This window comes from Lacerta agilis, chromosome 18 (genome assembly GCF_009819535.1).
Source record: "Lacerta agilis isolate rLacAgi1 chromosome 18, rLacAgi1.pri, whole genome shotgun sequence".
Classification (NCBI taxonomy): Eukaryota; Metazoa; Chordata; class Lepidosauria; order Squamata; family Lacertidae; genus Lacerta; species Lacerta agilis.
The window spans coordinates 8,191,506-8,210,613 of record NC_046329.1 but is presented as its reverse complement, the minus strand read 5'-3'; the positions used below and the strand labels follow the sequence as shown (position 1 = coordinate 8,210,613).

Here is a 19,108-nt window from a genome sequence, read left to right as displayed (position 1 = left end):
CACAGCTCCCAGGATTCTTTGGGGGGGGTGCCATGTGTATTACGCATGTGCCCGGCGTGCTTGAAAACTCGCTTGACCCATGGCCTGACTCTCTTATTTAGCTCGGAACCATGAGGACTAGAACCATTATTTTGGGGGGAAAGGGTTGTTGCTCTGTGGCTGCACACAGAGATGTGATGGGGGTGGGAGAGAGAAGACCTCTCTGCCTAAAACCCCAGAGAGTCGCTGCCAGCCAGTGTTGACAACAACCCCAAGCTAGACAGGCCAGTGGCTTGACCCGGTATATAAGCCAGTTTAAACCAGCCCTTCCGAACCAGGAGGACGATGCAGGGTCAGGGCGGAAGGTTCAACCCCTCGGATCTTCAGGTAGGGCTGCGGAACACCCCTACCCGGAACCCTGGGCAGCTGCTGCCGGCCCGTGTTGACAACAGCAAGGTCGATGGGCCTGACCCTGTGCACACGTCTGGGAGCATGTGCTCTCTTGCTGCGGGTAGGAGGAATTGCGTTAAGATCCTTGCACATTGCACACACGTGTGTGTGTGTGTGTATACATGCTACTAGCTCCTTAAGCGGTGGGTGGGTGCCACAAAACGCCTTCCCATCTCCCCCAGCTATGCACACACTCAAGGCGAGTCCTTTCTGCGTGTGTCCCACCCACCCACCCATTTTTTTTTTTTTTTTGCAGCCGGCCATTTCAAAGCCGCCCGGCACCCTTTCGCTGCTCTTTCCTCGGGGTGGGGTGGTTCCCCCCCCTCTGCTGCAGCAACCGTCCGCCCCCTCACTGCCTTCCCCTCTTGCTCATCTCTCTCCCGTTGGCGTGAGTCAACCCCGTGTGTGTGTGTGTGGGCTGCTGAGCCAGAATCCTAGCGCGTGCATGTGTGTGTTTCGAAAAGGCGATTTAATTTCCAGGCTCCCAACTGCATCTGGGGTGGAAGGCCGGGTTGGGTGGGGGCATCGGAGAGGCTGCCTTTTTCCAGAGTCGGGGGTGGGGGGTGGGGGGAGGCTTCTGCCGCTTTTCTCAGCCGCTTTCCACCCCCGAAGGCTGCTCTGCGGCCTTCCGCTGGCTCCTTAAAGAAAGCCATCTGACATCAGGCAGTGAAGGAGAGAGAGAGAGAGAGAGAGGAAAAGGGGAGGAAAGAGGGGTCCTCGAGCCCCTTCCAATCTGCCACCACCTTCTCTTTACCCCCATCCTGCCTTCCTCTTGAAAAATAAATAAAAAAACACACCAGCCTTTTAATTTTGCTTTCCTTCCTCAGTTGCATCTTAAGCCGGGGAGCCGGCGAGGACCCGGTCCATCCATCATCTCCCGGGGTGTTGCAACCGGAGCATGGCGCTGCCGAGGATCTTGTGAACGGGAACCCACCCGTGATCTTCCTTTCGGCGAGAAACATGTGAGCTGCAAAGGGAGGAGAGATGGAGAGCTGGAGGTAACCGGGAGAGAAAGAAAGAAAGAGAGAGAGAGAGGGAAGAGAAGAATCTACAACCTCACCGCATCGCATCTCCTCTTCTGCAAATTTTGATATATGTACATCACATTTCTTTATTCCCCCCACCCTTTTATGCCTTTCTCTCCCCCTCCCTGCCTTCTTTTCGATTTAAATATATATATCTATATTTATTAATCTCGTTCTGCAACCGCGCACCGCCGTGTCACTGTGGTTTTTTGTGCCTCCCCTTTTTTTCAGGAGGACATATCTCTCGAGGACGGACAATGAGCGATGATTTGGGCGCATGGGAAAACGCGACGACGACGGGAGGTGTGACGGTGAGTGTCCCTGACGTGGAGGCATTCGGGGCAGGTGGGGGCAATTCTGCGAGGCCTTCCCCCCCCCGGGGGGGTGGGTGATATGCTGTATTGTATCTCCCCACTTTCTCCCACACCATTTTTGGAACACGGCTCTGGATAGGAGAGTTCAGGCTGGGCAAAGTTTTGGCAGGAGTAGCTGTGGGAGTTGCCGGGAGAGGAGCTGTCTTTCGCCCTGTGGATCCTGACCCTGTTTGATCTGCCCAGCCTAGGCAATTTTTAAAATGCATTTAATATATATATTACCTGCCCTTCGCACTAAAGTCCCAGGGCAGGTTTGCAATTGAAAACACCGATATTAGAAAGGATTTAAAACAATTTTGCGAATCGCAAGCAAGTTCTCAATCGGCATCGCTGTTTCCTTTGAACTATCGCGGAGGGAAGAAATTATTTCCTGGGCCCACAAGTCTTGGGAAGGATTGCTGGTCCACCTGGCTGCATATTGTCTGCACTGACTGGTAGCAGCTCTTTGGGGTTTCAGGGCAGTGTGTTTTCCCAGGCCTACTCAAGGTCCTGAGCAAAAGGCTAAGATTTAAATTGGAAACGGTTCAGATCTCAGTCAGGCCTTTGGTCCGCCTAGCTTAGTTTTGCCCGCACTGACCGGCAGCAGCACTCCCACCTTGTACCTGTTGGCGGTTGGATTTGGAAAACTCTGCATGCAAAGCTGGCTAGGCTGATTTATACTGACGGAGCTGCGGTATTGTGAAACCTTGGTAAAAACAAGTAATTGTTGTGGGTGGTGCCTCTGAGCATATGCAGAGTGCCTTTGCCTTGCCACTCTGCGACCAAAGCCCACGGGCAGAGGAATAAAAAGCGAAGGCATCCAAGTTTGGAGTTTGCGGCTTCTATCCGCATCACCCTATCTCTTCATTTGGAGGTTCTGGACTACAACTCCCAGGATTGGCTAGCGCCGATAGGGAGTTGTAGTCCAACAGCTCTGAAGAGTTGTGGGTTTTGGTCACATTACGGCTTCTTTGACTTGGCTAGTACCTGGGGATATTTTTGGGGTGTCTGTGGAGCGAGCCAACCTCAGTCGGTAGAGCAGGAGATTCTTAACCTCAGGGCCGTGGGTTCAAGACCCATGTTGGGCAAAAGATCCCTGCATTGCAGGGGGCTGGACTAGATGACTTTTGGGGTTCCTTCCAGCTTGTGATTCTTTAGGAAGAGGGAACCCTCGAAGGGTTTTCTGCTGAATCAGCTGCTGCTTGCCTTGCAAGCTGATGCAGGTTTTCTGCAGCTGGGCCTCTTCCCTCGGCCAGAGCGCTTGCTTGCCTGGAACACAGGCGAACCTGGGTTCAATCCTGCCCACCGCCAGTCGGAAACAGACCCAGGAACTCAAGCCACTCAAGTTGTTGGCTTCAAAATCTGCAGGAAATGCTTTTGTTATGTCGTTTGCGAAAGTAAGGACCGTGATTGTTCCAAAGCATGCCTGTTCGCCTGGGATGCAATTGGGGGGGGGGGCGCTGTGTCTCCTCCCATCTCTGCACATTTTCCTTCTCTGAAACGATTCGGAACTCTGCGCTGAGGACTAGCTGGTTGCTGAGTCATCAGTAAACGACAGTCCCAAGGAAGGGGCCAGCGGACTTTATGCCGTCAGCCACTGACTTGAGCGCTGGGAGTCTGACTCAGCTCCTACCGCCCACCACCACCACTGCTGTCCCTGGAATCGTAGAATTGTAGATTTGGAAGAGACCAACAAGGGTCATTCATCCTGTCGAATGCAGGAATGCATTTGCCCAGCGGAGGGCTCGAACCCACAACTCTTAAGAGCCCTCGTTCTCTACCGAGGGAGATATTCCAGTTCCTCACATGATCACAGAAGAATCAGAGAAGGGGGTCCCAAGCGTCAACCCCCTGCAATGCAGGAATCGCAGCTTCACTGGCACAAGCTTAAGTTGGGTTCTTTGACTTCGGCGGGTAGAAATCCAACAGGTTGAAAGTTCTGGGGTCTTTCTCTCTGTGCTGGGAAAAGGCTAGGTAGCCGAATCCTTGGCCGCTAAGAGCCCTTCGTCAAAGACCTCTCTTTCAGGGGGTAGATTATAATCACTACAAATTATTGCTGGGCAATAATATGAATAAATTATTGTTGTTCTTACTGGTATCTTACTATTACCGGTATTTTATGAATATAGTGCCGGCACTGAGCATCGGCAATGAGCACATAGAATTATAGAATCAGGGACCCCTGAGGCTCATCTAGTCCAACCCCCTGCAATGCGGGAACCTTAACACATTTAAGAGAGAGGATCTCTGCCCCAGGGAGCATACAGAGCAGATTCATTGCACAGTGGAATCAGCTGGAGTGGGGTGGGACGAAGTCTGAATCGTGAGGACGGAGAGTTGGGGAAGGGCACAAAGTTCTTGAAATTGCAAAGTTGGAAGGGTGACTTGGGTCCAACCCACTTTCCAGTCTCTTTCCTCATGAGGACATCCATCTCTCTGGGTCCTTTAACTGACTTCTGAGGAGGGTGCCTGTTGCATCCCTGCGTGCTTTGTAACCACGCTGAGATCACTGACTCGTGCAGAGACGTGGGGGAGCCATCTCCCAAGGGCAGGCAATTCTTGACTTCGCACACCCTAAACTTTTGTGTGTGCATGCGTAAAAGTGAAAAGTGTCTCCATCTCTTCGCCCCCCCCCCCATGGTGGAGAAATGTGCCCTCATACTGCCAGGGAATATATATATACTGTATTTTTCGGAGTCTCCTTGCTGCAGAGGTAGCTTGTACAGAACAAGGCTGAGGAAACTCAACCCCATCGGCTCCCCTAACCCTTTGCACCCATATACTGTACTGTGTTTTTTTATTTCTCTCTCCCTTCCCTCCTTCCCTCCACCCAAAAATATATATATATCCCACCTTCCAGACAGTGCCTGGCGAGGTGAAGACCCACGATGGGTATGTCCTGCTGCTGGTACTTCTCTCCATCTTTATCGGGGGGACCCTGGTGCTTCTGTTCGGCATCCTGATCGTCTGCCGGCGCTGTTGCGAGCCAGACCGGCGGCACTCCAGGTAACGGGGGGGGGGGGAGCAGAACTGGGACCCTAAGGTGGGGCGGTCGCAGTGCGAAAGGCCGGTTCTGCAACCAAAACAGGAAGGATCTGTTGGCCCACCTAGCGCTTTTCCCCTAACCGCAAAGTTAAGATTCTAGTCCTCAAGAGCGTTGATTTAAAAGGCGACTGCTTTAACCACAGGACTTTCATAGCGCCACAAGAGTTGGAAGGGACCCTAAACAGGACTGCCTCCAGGTGTCTTCTGAAAGAAAGTTCTGTAGTTATTCGTCTCCTCGACATCAGTCTAGCTCGCAGAGAGACCTGTGCCACGAAACTCACTGTGCATTGTTGTTGTTATTTTTAAAAATAATATTATTGGGCCGTTTGTTACCTCCTGGCCTGCCTCGCAGGGTTGAAGGAGTGTGTGAAAAGGGTTGAAGGTGTGCGTGAAAATGAAGCCATTTGGGCGAAGTTGGTAAATAAATGATAAAGGTAAAGGGTAAAGGGAACCCTGACCATTAGGTCCATTTGCGGACGACTCTGGGGTTGAGGCGCTCATCTCGCGTTACTGGCCGAGGGAGCTGGCGTCCAGCTTCCAGGTCATGTGGCCAGCAGGACTAAGCCTCTTCTGGCGAACCAGAGCAGCGCACGGAAACACCGTTTACCTTCCCACTGGAGCGGTACCTATTTATCTACTTGCACTTTGACGTGCTTTCGAACTGCTAGGTTGGCAGGAGCAGGGACCGAGCGACGGGAGCTCACCCCGTCATTGCGGAGATTCAAACCGTTGACCTTCTGACCGGCAAGCCCTAGGCTCTGTGGTTTAACCCACAGCACCACCTGCATCTCTAAATAAATGTTAGATAGATAGATAGATAGATAGATAGATAGATAGATCCATATATATACATAGCATATTCCCTTAGTATGCAAGTCATGGCTTATGCAAACCTGGAGCTATTTCACATACTATTTTCTTAGACCTTTTTCATCTCTCTGCTGCGTACGCCTTTTTCAAGGTTTCCCGCCCGCCCACCTTCCTTTTTCTCTTTCTTCTTTTTCAGAGCCAGCGATGACCCCGAAAAAACAAACACTACCTATCTGGATGACTCCCAGCCGGCTCAAGGTGAGCTGCTTGCTTGCTTACTTTCAAAAGCAGGCAGCACTTTTTTTCCCCACGCTGCATCCTTTTCTATAGGAAGGTATGGTGGTACCCGCTCTGGTTGCTAGGGCCCGTTGCCCTGGAAACGGTTGCTTTCCCTCTCTCTCCTCTTTTCTTCCTCCTGTTGCATCTCCTTGTTCCGAACCCAGCACCTCTCCAGGGATGCTGCTTCTCTGGTTTAATTCTCCCCCCTCCCCAAAAAGCCGAACAGTGGGGAGGTGCGGGGAGGGGGGGATTTTGAGGAGGGGTTCAGATCAGGCCCATTGCATCCTCGGCGAACTGCGAGAAACCCAAAAGCGGGACCAGATCAACTCTCCCCTCCTGCGGTTTCTAGGAAACAGTTTTGAGGCAGAGCATAGCGATCTTGGTTTTTTGTTGTTGTTCAGTCGTTCAGTCGTGTCCGACTCTTCGTGACCCCATGGACCAGAGCACGCCAAGCACCCCTATCCTTCACTGCCTCTCGCGGTTTGGCCAAACCCATGCCAGTCGCTTCGAGAACACTGTCCAACCACCTCATCCTCTGTCGTCCCCTCCTCCTTTTGCCCTCCATCTTTCCCAACATCAGGGTCTTTTCTAGGGAGTCTTCTCTTCTCATGAGGTGGCTAAAGTACTGGAGCCTCAACTTCAGGATCTGTCCTTCTAGTGAGCGATCTTGGTTAGTAGCTGTCTATAGGCTTGTGTTTTTAATATCCTGTTGGAAGCCGCCCAGAGTGGTTGGAGAGGCCCGGCCAGATGGGCAGGGTATCAGTAATAAATTATTATTATTATTATTATTTATTATTATTATTATTATTCTCCTCCATGAATTTGCCCGGTCCTCTTTTAAAGTCACGGGACACAGGTGGCGCTGTGGGTTAAACCACAGAGCCTAGGGCTTGTCGATCAGAAGGTCGGCGGTTCGAATCCCCGCAATGACGGGGTGAGCTCCCGTTGCTCGGTCCCAGCTCCCGCCCACCTAGCAGTTCGAAAGCACGTCAAGTGCAAGTAGATAAATAGGTACCGCTCCGGCGGGAAGGTCAACTGCGTTTCCGTGCGCTGCTCTGGTTCGCCAGAAGTGACTTAGTCATGTTGGCCACATGACCCGGAAGCTGTACACCGGCTCCCTCGGCCAATAAAGTGAGATGAGCGCCGCAACCCCAGAGTCGTCCGTGACTGGACCTAACAGTTAGGGGTCCCTTTACCTTTACCTTTTGAAGCCCTCCATGTCTCAGTGGCCATAATATTCGCAGCCTCCTTTTCTCAGCTTCCGCAAAATATCCCTTTCGAGGAGAGGCGACCAGAACTGCGCAGAGTTACCCAAATGCAGCCGCAATTGTGGATTTCTATAACGGGCATTTGTAAGGGTATCCAGTGGCAGGTGGCGTTAAAGTGCAAGATTTTTTTTTTGGGGGGGGTTATCTCTCTCTTTCAAGTTCCTTGCACAAAACATCAAGCCCTCTTCCCTGCTCCAACAGCTGAAAAGAAACAATGGCACCCGGTGGATAAAAATGTCGAATTCAGTGGGGGGTGACCTTTTGGAGACTATTCCGTTTCGTTCTCCCTCATCCCCAAAAACGTCGTTATTGAGCCTAACTTCCTCTTTGGGGTGGAGGGGGGCCACTGTGGGTAAGGGTGGGGGGCATGTCCCTTCCTCCTGTTTGTATTTAAATAATAATAATATTTGGGTCCTGAAATTTGTGTGTGCCCAGTTTGGATTCGAGGTGGGAGCACCCTCTTTTCTTGTAAATATCTCCCCACCACCAGCAGCTTCAAACACTGGGATGTTACTAGCTCTAATGGGTGGGCTTCTAAACCCACCCACCCACCGTTGCCTCCCCTAGATATCACCATTAAGGTGGATGACCCCGATTGCATGTCGAGCTCCAGTTACCGAGACGCGGAGAGCGAGAGGTTCCTCTCTTCGGGAAGCGCCACGGGGCGACGGGTGTCCTTCAACGAGGCTGCCCTCTTCGAGCAGAGCAAGAAGACCCAGGAGAAAGGGAGGAGGTAGGCAGGGGTCCTGGGTTCGAGAGAGGAGTGCGGTTAGTATGTATACGTCTCAACATTTTTTAAAAAATATATATACATATTTTTCATTGATTTTCCAACAGCGGCCTCGCTATAGCAATACCAATTTTATCCAGTTGACGCCAAATTCTACAATTTAATCAAGCTGCCCCCCCCCCCGCAGTGGATGAGTTCATTCTTCTACCTTTTTTCTTCCAAAATTCCAATAAATTTCCATTCCGTTCAGATATGATAATCCTTTACATAAGGGATCGGCTTTTTTCTTTTTAAAACCTTGCTGCAGCCCTGTGAGGTAAGGACCAGCCGAGAGACTGTAGTCCCTTGATGGGTTTGAGGGCTGGGTTGGGAGGACTTGAACCCTGTACAATGCATGGGGGTCAGACTAGATGAGCTCTGAGGTGCCCCCCAAGGCTTGTGATAAGCCTGTTTTGTGGCTCGGGGTCAGTATTTCTTTCCCAGGATTGCCTACATTGACTAGCAGGATCTTGGTGGGTGGGTGGGTGCTGCGGGTGGGGGTACCTTTTGGAGGCAAAGGAAGGTTTCTACCTTTCAGCGATGGGCCTTGGAGAAAAAATAATGAAGGTTGTGGTTTTTTGTGGGGTTGGAAAGACAGTGTGCCAGAGCTGGCAGGGGCTGATGGGAAATCATGGTCCAAAATGGCCGCGCTGGCAGGGGCTGATGGGAAATCAGCATCCAAAATGGCCGCGCTGGCAGGGGCTGATGGGAAATCTTGGTTGAAAAAGGCCGCGCTGGCAGGGGCTGATGGGAAATCAGCATCCAAAATGGCTGTGCTGGCAGGGGCTGATAGGAAATCAGCATCCAAAATGGCTGTTCTGACTAGGATTGAGGGAAATCATGGTCCAAAATGGCCGCGCTGGCAGGGGCTGATGGGAAATCATGGTCCAAAATGGCCGCGCTGGAAGGGGCTGATGGGAAATCATGGTCCAAAATGGCCGCGCTGGCAGGGGCTGATGGGAAATCAGCATCCAAAATGGCCGCGCTGGCAGGGGCTGATGGGAAATCTTGGTTGAAAAAGGCCGCGCTGGCAGGGGCTGATGGGAAATCAGCATCCAAAATGGCTGTGCTGGCAGGGGCTGATAGGAAATCAGCATCCAAAATGGCTGTTCTGACTAGGATTGAGGGAAATCATGGTCCAAAATGGCCGTGCTGGCAGGGGCTGATGGGAAATCATGGTCCAAAATGGCCGCGCTGGCAGGGGCTGATGGGAAATCAGCATCCAAAATGGCTGTGCTGGCAGGGGCTGATAGGAAATCAGCATCCAAAATGGCTGTTCTGACTAGGATTGAGGGAAATCATGGTCCAAAATGGCCGTGCTGGCAGGGGCTGATGGGAAATCATGGTCCAAAATGGCCGCGCTGGCAGGGGCTGATGGGAAATCATGGTCCAACATGGCCACGCTGGCAGGGGCTGATGGGAAATCATGGTTCAAAATGGCCGCGCTGGCAGGGGCTGATGGGGAATCATGGTCCAAAATGGCCGTGCTGGCAGGGGCTGATGGGGAATCATGGTCCAAAATGGCCGCGCTGGCAGGGGCTGATGGGAAATCATGGTCCAACATGGCCACGCTGGCAGGGGCTGATGGGAAATCATGGTTCAAAATGGCCACGCTGGCAGGGGCTGATGGGAAATCGTGGTCCAAAATGGCCACGCTGGCAGGGGCTGATGGGAAGTTGCCATCCAAAATGGCCGTGCTGGGCCTTGTAGGCCAAAACCTCTGGCGGCCATCTGTCTGGCCAGGGCCAATGGAGGCAAAACTGGGCTAGGTGGGCATGTTCCCTGGCCCCCTGTTTTTGAGACCGTTCTCTCTCACTGAGGGATCTCGCCCCTTCCTTCCTTACCCTGGAACGCCCTCCCTGCCAGGTACACCCTGACCGAGGGAGACTTCCACCACCTGAAGAACGCCCGCCTCAGCCACCTGCCCTTGCCCCCGTCCGCCGCCCTCAAGATCATCACTATCCACGAGTCCAACGAGAACAGCATCGCCATGACGCCCCGGCGGCCCCCAGCCAAGCCCAGCCTGGCCATCTTCCAGGTGAGGCCCAGAGGAGACAGGGACAGGACCCCAGTTCTTTAATTCATGCTTGTAAGCTCTCTGGGGCAGAGACCTGACTTTTTACTTCTATTTTTACCATCACCTAGAGTGGCCCAGTCAGATGGGCAGGGTATAAGAAGAATATTATTATTATTATTATTATTATTATTATTATTATTATTATTATTATTGCTTCACCTCTCTGAGGGTGTCCATAAATGCTCACAAGAGAGAATTTCGCTGAGGCCTCTTCCCAGTTCTTTAATTCACATTTGTAAGCTCTCTGGGGCAGAGACCCGTCTTATTACTTAATAATAATTTACCGCCATCCAGCCAGATGGGTATGGTATAAGAAATTTATTATTATTATTATTGGGCGTCTCTGAGGGAGCCCATGGATGCGCAGAAGGAAGAATTTAGCCGAGGCCTCTCCCAGTTCCTTACTTAATTCACATTTATTTGTAAGCTCTCTGGGGCAGAGACCTGTCTTCTTACCTGCAGAGGCCACATTCAGCCCTCCAGTTCGGAGCTTCCCATAGCTAGTCCCAGAGGCAAACTTTTTTTTTTACAGAAACAGAGCCAGGGGTGGGGTGGGGCGATTCGGATGCGTTTTTTGGAAATGCATCTTCTATTTTTATGCCCGAAAAACCTCTGGGAGGTGTGCGAATGGGTCGGTGAAGCTAGGGTTGCCAGGTGTCCACTATTTGAGTGGGCAGTCCACTTTTTTCACATTATGTTCACTATTTCCCCCCCCCCCCCACACACACACAAAATAGTGGACATTTTTTTATTCGAAAGCTTTATGATGAAATGGTATTTTAATACGTGTTAAAATGTTTGTAAGTTGACTCTTATAGAACATTACAGGTTGCCAGATTCCTGATTTCAGTTCTTTCATATAAAAGACTTCATGGAATGCTTCATGACTATTAAAAATCTAGTAAACTCTATGCTCCATCTTTATCTTTAAGGCCATAATACGGTACATCTAGAGATTGTAAGTAATGCGAAGGAGATTATGCGTTGAAATGTTTTAGTTGATATTTTAGAATGTAAAATGCTGTTTTTATTTATTGATTTGTTTTACCTTGTGGGCTTATAGCCGAATAAAGTATTATCTATCTATCAATCTTTGTAAGAAAATATATAATTTAATTTAATTTAATTTAAACACACACACCCCCCCCCCCGCTTGCCCACTATTTTTTGGAAGCAGACCTGGCAACCCTAGCTGAAGCTATCCCTAACCCTTTCTCACCTTCATCCCTTCTTGGTAGCATCCCTTGCCGGAGACGGCACTGACCAGCCATGGAACCTGCTCCAGTTCTGCCTTGCCGGGAGACACCTATAATTCCACCGTCGAGGCTGGTTCCTCCGCTTCATCGGACTCCGGCGAAGGCACCTCGGTACGTCAACGTAATGCGGTTAGGATTTGGGGGGGGGGCACCTGGCTTGAGAGCAGGACATGGGGGGAAACGGATCCTGGGGTCACGGTAGACTGAAAGCTTAGCCAGAGACACAACCGTGTGATGCAGCGGCAAAAAAGCCTAATGCGATTCTAGTCCCGTGCGTCCCGTTCGAGGGAAGTGATCTATTCTTCCTTGGTTGGGCCCTTATATATAGTGGGAGGGTGGGGAGGGGTATGACTCAGAAGGGTGGTGGGAATGGGGGATCGGCTGACGGGTGCGGAAAACCTGTTGACGACTGTTAACAACTGCAATTGGTCTTACAGGAAAAAGCAAGGGGTGAGATGGCTGAAAATAGCTTTGTCATGTATAATAGGAATAGGAATAATTTATTATTGGCCAAATACATTTTCCAACATACTTGGAATTTGTTTCGGCTACATTGCAATGTAAACATACAGACACTGTTCCTCTCACAATACAAAGAAGCAAAGAAACCCCACCCATATTTTACCTCCCCTTCAGCTATACAACTACGAATTTAACAATTTAATGGCACAAGGGGAAAAAACTATTCTTGTGCCTGGCCGATTTTGTATATGAAGTCCTGTAGCGACGTCCAGATGGAAGTGAATCAAGCAGATGATGACCGGGATGTAAAGGATCTGCTACAATTCTCTCTGCTCTCTTCCTAACTCGGGTAGCATAAATTGTCTCTATTGAAGGCAAGCTAACACCAATTACCCTTTCTGCAATTCTTACAGCTCGTTGGTGCCTTTTCTTGTCTCTCTTGGAGGCTGTACCGTACCAAGCTGTTATAGAATTACAGAGAACAGTTTGAGATAAGATAATAATAAATAAGTTTGAGATAATGAGATAAGAACCCAATGTCTCTATTCAGACCAGGTCCCTCCATGGTTTTAAGTTCAGTAATAAGTTGCGATTCAGCGAACTTCTCCTTCCAGTCTATTTCTGAAATTCTTCCGTAATAAGACAGCTGCTTTGTGTGTTTGATGGTTAGAGGAGTGTTTCCATCCCAGTGGCAAACCCGCCGGCCGCTCCTGACAGATCCCTCCTCCTCCTTCTCTCCTCTCAGTCCGACAGCGCCGGCCAGAGTCCCAAGGGTGCTGGAGGGGGCGGTGCCGGGGAGCCCCCACCGGCCCCTGCCCAGGGCACCGTCCTTCACTTCTTCACCCGTCTGCGCCGCCATGCCAGCCTGGAAGGCGCCGGGCCCTACTTTCGGATCAAGAAGTGGAAGCTGGAGACGAGCCAGAGAGCTTCTAGCCTGGACACGCGAGGTGGGTAATACTCTGGCCTGGGGGGGGGGTACGCTGTGCTCCTCCTTGGGTAGTTGCCCACCATTGGTGCCCACCTGGCATGCAGCTCTCACTGACATGATTCGAGCGTTGCACCAGTGAACTGGGGGCATCAATGCAACTCCTCTTGATCTGGTGGTCCCTGGGGGCCAAAGAAAGCCTTGTAGCCTCTTTTATGTGGTATTTAACTCGTGAGAAACGATTATCCTCGTTAGCATTTCCATTGAGCTTTGCTGCACACATAGAGTTGCCATATTTCAAAAAGTAAGAACCAGGGCACCCCAAAAGATGCTGAGCGTTTTTATCAGGAAATCCCCCACCCCCGAAATTATTTAGCTTATATTTAAAGGTAAAGGTAAAGGGACACGTGACCCAGAAAGCTGTCTGTGGACAAACGCCGGATCCCTTGGCCTGAAAGCGAGATGAGCGCCGCAACGGCAGAGTCGCCTTTGACTGGACTTAAGTGTCCAGGGGCCCTTTACCTTTTACCTTTTTTACCTACGTGGCTCACCAATGTCTACGCTGACCATGCAGAAATCTTAAGAGTCTGGTGCACAAGGTAAAGATAAAGGTACAGGTACCCCTGACTGTTAGGTCCAGTTGCGGACGACTCTGGGGTTGCGGCGCTCATCTCGCTTTACTGGCCGAGGGAGCCGGCGTACAGCTTCCGGGTCATGTGGCCAGCAGGACTAAGCCGCTTCTGGCGAACCAGAGCAGCACACGGAAACGCCGTTTACCTTCCCGCCGGAGCGGTACCTATTTATCTACTTGCACTTTGACGTGCTTCCGAACTGCTAGGTTGGCAGGAGCAGGGACCGAGCAACGGGAGCTCACCCCGTCATCGCAGGGATTCGAACCGCCAACCTAGCAAGCCCTAGGCTCTGTGGTTTAACCCACAGCGCCACCAGTGTCCCAGCTTCTATTTAGGAAAACCCAAATGTTGTTGTTGAGCTTTTTGTTTTATTTTTTAGAAAACAAAAACTGCAAAAAACCCACGAATTTTTATTGACTTTTCTAAGATCCAGGACAAAGTGCCACTTTTCGGACATCGGTTCCACCTTTGAAATCCTGGACCTATGCATATAGAAATCTATGGACTCTATGCATATAGAGGCTTCATTTCTGACCACGGCGCCATTTTTATAATTGCTGGTTATGTGCACATCTCTGTTTGCCGGCAGGGCGGGACTCGAGAAACTCGTGGCCGAGGGCTTGCCCTTGTCCGAAATAATCATATTTCCATTGCCATCTCTTCTCTCTCTCCCCCCCCCATCCCACCAATGTCACCCCCCCCTTAACTCTTGGTCCTCGCCACCTGCTCATTTACCCAGGCTCTCCGAAACGGCACCAGTTCCAGCGGCAGAGGGCCGCCAGCGAGAGCATGGACCAGGAAGACCGCGACCCCCACCAGACGGACATCATCCAATACATCGCCCGGACGGATGACGTGGCGTTCAGGCCCGTCGGCGGGCCATTCCTGCCCGCTCCAGCCAGCTCCACCTTATCCCTCGGCAGGTATTTTTCAGTAGATAAGTGGGAATGGAGTGGGGAGGGAGGGGCAGAGAAGACGCAGGTGCGATAACATGAGGAAAGACTGGGGGAGACCTTCAGCAGCACTGCAGGATTCACGGATTGGGTAGGCTTGAGAGCCAGTGTGGTGTAATGGTTAAGAGCGGTAGACTCGTAATCTGGGGAACCGGGTTCGTGTCTCCTCTCCTCCACATGCAGCTGCTGGGTGACCTTGGGCTAGTCACACTTCTCTGAAGTCTCTAAGCCCCACTCATCTCACAGAGTGTTTGCTGTCAGGGAGGAAGGGAAAAGGAGAATGTGAGCCGCTTTGAGGCTCCTTCAGGTAGTCATAAAGCGAGGTATCAAATCCAAACTCTTCTTCTTAAGAGTCATAGGGTAGGGTTGGCATTTTTCAGAAAGTGAAAATCCGGACACTAAACCTGTTGAGCTTTTATTCCTCGAAAAAGTTGTTGGGTTTTTCTTTATCCCCCCCCCTTTTTTTTGGCCCAAAGCATGGGTAGGCAACCTAAGGCCCGTGGACCGGATGTGGCCCAATCGCCTTCTAAATCCGGCCCGTGGACTGCCAGCGTGTTTTTACATGAATAGAATGTGTCCTTTTATTTAAAATGCATCTCTGGGTTATTTGTAGGGCCTGCCTGGTGTTCTTACAGGAGTAGAATGTGTGCTTTGATTTAAAATGCATCTCTGGGTTATTTGTGGGGCAGAGGAATTAGTTCATTTCCCCCCCTACAAAATATAGTCCGGCCCCCTCACAAGGTCTGAGGGACAGTGGACCGGCCCCCTGCTGAAAAAGTTTGCTGACCCCTGGTCCAAAGATTAGCTGCTTAAAAAAAAAATGATTTGCCAAAATCTACACTGCCATACTTCCGGGTTTCCCCAGACATTAAAGCAGTTTCTGCCTGGGTTCCTTTTCCAACGGCGGAATCCTGGCTATGTGGAACTCTATCATAGAACTGGGGGATTATTTAGTCCAACCCATCTGTCCCCCCCAGCACCCTGTCTCGCAGGAGCCAACCAGATACCCCAAAGGGAAACTTGTAAGCAGGATCTGAGCACAAGAGCAGTATTCTCCCCTTCTGCGGTTTTCCAGCAGCTGGCGTCGCTGCGGTTCTTTTGCGGGAAGGATGGGCCATTTCCAGGGCTGTCTTAAGGATTTGTGGTGCCGGGGTACAAAGATCCACCTAGCACACGAACACCCAGGTTGCCCAGAGTTGTCAAACCTTTTTTTTAGGGGGGGAATGGAAATGGTTTATTGAATATTTACAGGTAATTTGTTAACGGATAAAGATATTGGCAGGATTATGGCAATAACCTGCAGTTTTGTAAGAGCGTGTGTTTAAAGAAGATGAATGAATGAGCAAATTAAGTTAATTTGGATATGCGGAAGATATTAAAAGCAAATTTAAGGAACCGCAGAGAGAGGGGGAAGAAAGTAAAATTTTCAAATGTCAAGATGGTTGTAAAATCAGTGAAATGTATAAACGTGGAAAGTGTGTGTGTGTGTGTATACACACACACACACACACACACGTATAACTTTAGGGAAGTTTTTAATGTGTGATATTTTTGTATTTGATTTCTGTTGGAAGCCGCCCAGAGTGGCTGGGGAAATCCAGCCAGATGGGCGGGGTACAAATAATAAATATTATATATATATATATATATATATATATATATATATATATATATATATGTGTGTGTGTGTGTGTGTGTGTGTGTGTGTGTGGCAATGGTGTGCACCTGAGAGGTGCCAGTTCTGGCAAATCCTAGCTGGAAAAAAAAGCCCTGGGTCAGGTCTCGATTATCATTTGCTGTCTTTGTTCCATGCGCTGCTAAGACCCAAAAGGTGTTTTTAAAGGGAAAATGTACCTGTTGTGTTCTGGATGCAGGGTAGAGTCGTCGGAGCAACCCAGCCCCCCCTCCGCTGAGCCCCCCGCTTTGGAGACGCCGCTGCCGCCGCCACCCACCCCCCTTTACCATGACATCTGGAGCCTGCGGGCCTCGTTGGAGATGTACGCTTCGTCGGAGCAGGGCAACGACCGGGACTCGGTGCGCAGCGACGGCGGGGAGAGCATCTCTTCGAGCGGCGGCTTGCCCAGCTTCCCTTCTTCCTTGGCGGACGAGGCCGAAGGAGGAGAGGACAGGTTGTCGGGGAAAACTAAGCAGGACAGCGTGGAGTCAGAGGCCGGCACCCGGAAGCTCCTGCAGATGGACAGTGGCTACGCCTCTATTGAGGCTCCCGGAGGGCGCGTCGGCGAGGACCAGACGGCCTCGGAGAAGCGCTACTGCTTCACCAGCGCGGGCCGCCGAGCCACCATCTTCGAGAGTTTCGAGGGCCAAGAACCGGAGGAGGAAGACGAGTCCGCGGAAGGGGCGTCCGGTGGGCCGCCGGCCCCGCAGAGCCCGCTGGTTTGGGCCCCGTACGGGCAGCTCTTCCCCACCCGGGACGCTCTGCCCCGCCGGGACTACAGCATCGACGAGAAGACGGACGCCCTCTTCAACGCCTTCGTCCGCCACGACCCTCAGTTCGACGAGTCGCCGCTGCGGGCCAAGCACCGTTCCCGGACGCACCTCCGGAAGCAGTGGCAGCGTGCCAAACAGTACAGCGACCCCGGCGTCCGGTACCCGCCCGCCCTGGAGAGGCACCGCACGCCGTTGCGGAGGGGCGACAGCGTCAACTACCCGCTCGAGGGCCGCTACCAGAGCACTTTGCCCCGCATCGTCAGCGCCGGGGACGAGGAGGCGGCACCGGCGGAGGCAGAAGCCGGCAACAAAATCCAGGTGATAGAAGAGGAGCCGCCGGAGGAAGCCAAGCTGCCGCCCGACCCTTATGGCAGCGGCTGCCCCGATGACGGGCATTGCCCGGGCCTGGGTGTCTTCGGCAATGAACTGATGGACAAGATAACCGGGGGGTTGGAGGAAAGGATGTACGGGCGCTTGAAAAAACCGAGAGAGAGTCCAGAGTGCGTCGTGGCTGTGGCAGACGCCTCCCCTGACCACAGCCCGGAGTAGAGGAGCAGGGGGATGCCGTTGACTTCAGGGCGAGGTAGCCGTCGCGCTCTCCCCAGTCACCCCCTTCTCCCCCGGTGCCGGCATGGGATTTGCCAGCCGACCGGGGCAACGGGGCACACGCCAGGGCTGCCAAAGAGGTTGCACTATCTCGGAGCACTGCGGTCCTGCTCGGGCGGGTACCACGCAAGGGACGTCGCTGCATCCTAGGGGAGTCGCCATCCCGCAGACATCCCTGTCTCTAGGGAGTCCGCGGAGGGTCGAGGGAAACTCTGGTCAAGGCTGCATCTGTCCGACGGGCAGCAGCAGGCCCTTAGGCTTGGCCTTCTGCTTGCGAGGGGCCGCGGAGGGTGGGATCTTGCTCCCGGCAGCCTCTGCTCCTTTCTCGCAGGTGCCCGAGAGGGGTTGGGGTCCTGAGACGAACCAGTTCTCCCTTCCCCCTCCGAGGCGGGTTTGCCAAAGGCAGGCGCCTCTGTTGCACAGCCCGGACGTTACGTTTCCGAGGGGCTTTTTCTCGCTAATAATAGCAGAAGACCCCGAAACCTAGCAGAGGCCCGACGTTTACCTCACGACATTAAAAACAAGAGCTGGTTGTAGCAGATAACTGTTAAGGACTCCTTCACCTTTGCACACAGACTCACACACACTCTCTCTCTCTGGTTTTTTTGTTTTTTTGCAAGCAATAACCTTATCCTTTCCTCCTTCTCCCTCCGTCCGTCGCTGGGCGTCCTCTCGGCAGGAGGCGGCAACAACCTCGCCTTCCAGATGGGACAGAAAAAGCCTGCCTGCTTGGCCTTGATCTCTCACCCAAGTTTCTTTCCAAGGAAGTTTTGTTGGCATGGAACCGGCTCCAGAAGAGCCGGCTATTTTATTAAGCCGGTGAGCTGCCTGCCTGCCTCTGGGGTGGATGAAATAGGCATGGGTTACTGCACAGGTCTGGAGCGGAATTGTGCCGTTTTCGGGTATTTCCTTGGCAAAGCGAGGCATGCGGCAGAAGCAGCACACCTGACTTCTTTTCCTCCGATAGCTCAGGCCTCCGTGTCTCCTCGCGTCCCTGTGTTACTCCTCCTCCGCCCATTCTCCGTTATCTTCAGCTTTCCCCGTTCGACAAAATTGTACGCCGTTCCGCCCTCGCTCCGGCTTTCAAGCGCCCCTTGCTTAGGGATACCAAACAGCTTGATCGGAAAAAGGGGTGTGTGTCGGAGCCGCTACTTGAACGCTCCAAGTTTCTAGTCCTCATGCGAACTGGGCTGCAGAATGAAATACCCTGGTCTTGGCGTCAGCTGTTCACGGATGACGCGGGGGTTACTGACATCCGTGTGCGCCCGCCCCCCCTTGCTCCCCAGTGTCGTTGGACTGCTAGTCTCAGAAGCCAGGAAGTCCAGAGCCATCGGAAATCTGCCCATTTTTCCTCCCCGCGCTGAGATAGGAGAGCAGTGAGTTTGGGGTAAGGCCCAGCGGAAGAAACAAGAAGAGGGAGATCAGCCACAAAATGCACCTCTTCCGACACGTTATTCTGCCCTGTTCTCCAAATCGATGCAAAGGGCGCAATTCTCTTTTTAATATTTTTTTTAATTATTCACATTTGTGGTTGAATAATAATAATAACGTACAAGCAGACGGTTTTATTGCGCCTTTAATTTTTTGCAGATTATAAGGTGGCGGCAGCAAGCTTTTCCTTTTAACGTATCGTTGCTGCTATGCGGCTACAAGCACATCGTTTGGGGAGGGGGGCGAACGGACTCCTCCATCTCCACCTCCCAACACCGCCATGCAGGGGTTTGTGTGCCAAATCTTTTTACGTTTCCTAACTCCCACCCACCCACCCCGT

The 19,108-nt window shown here is 51.9% G+C and overlaps 1 protein-coding gene across 1 annotated transcript; it reads left to right on the top strand.

The window, feature by feature from the left end:
- The first annotated feature begins 1,240 nt into the window (after nt 1-1,240).
- On the top strand, nt 1,241-17,684 carry LOC117039621 (voltage-dependent calcium channel beta subunit-associated regulatory protein-like). Its single transcript, XM_033136797.1, has 10 exons — nt 1,241-1,427; nt 1,686-1,765; nt 4,668-4,813; nt 5,859-5,920; nt 7,777-7,942; nt 9,845-10,016; nt 11,294-11,422; nt 12,519-12,720; nt 14,070-14,253; nt 16,158-17,684. Exons 2-10 carry the CDS (start codon nt 1,712-1,714, stop codon nt 17,278-17,280), a joined length of 2,238 nt encoding a protein of 745 aa, XP_032992688.1. The 5' UTR covers nt 1,241-1,427; nt 1,686-1,711; the 3' UTR covers nt 17,281-17,684.
- Nucleotides 17,685-19,108: the final 1,424 nt, after the last annotated feature.

Excerpts from the sequence above, each read along its gene's own strand:
- LOC117039621 (XM_033136797.1), top strand. The coding sequence starts at position 1,712 with ATGAGCGATGATTTGGGCGCATGGGAAAACGCGACGACGACGGGAGGT. Across the intron at positions 4,814-5,858 it reads CCAGACCGGCGGCACTCCAG|AGCCAGCGATGACCCCGAAA; the intron begins GTAACGGGGGGG and ends CTTCTTTTTCAG. Across the intron at positions 12,721-14,069 it reads TTCTAGCCTGGACACGCGAG|GCTCTCCGAAACGGCACCAG; the intron begins GTGGGTAATACT and ends TCATTTACCCAG.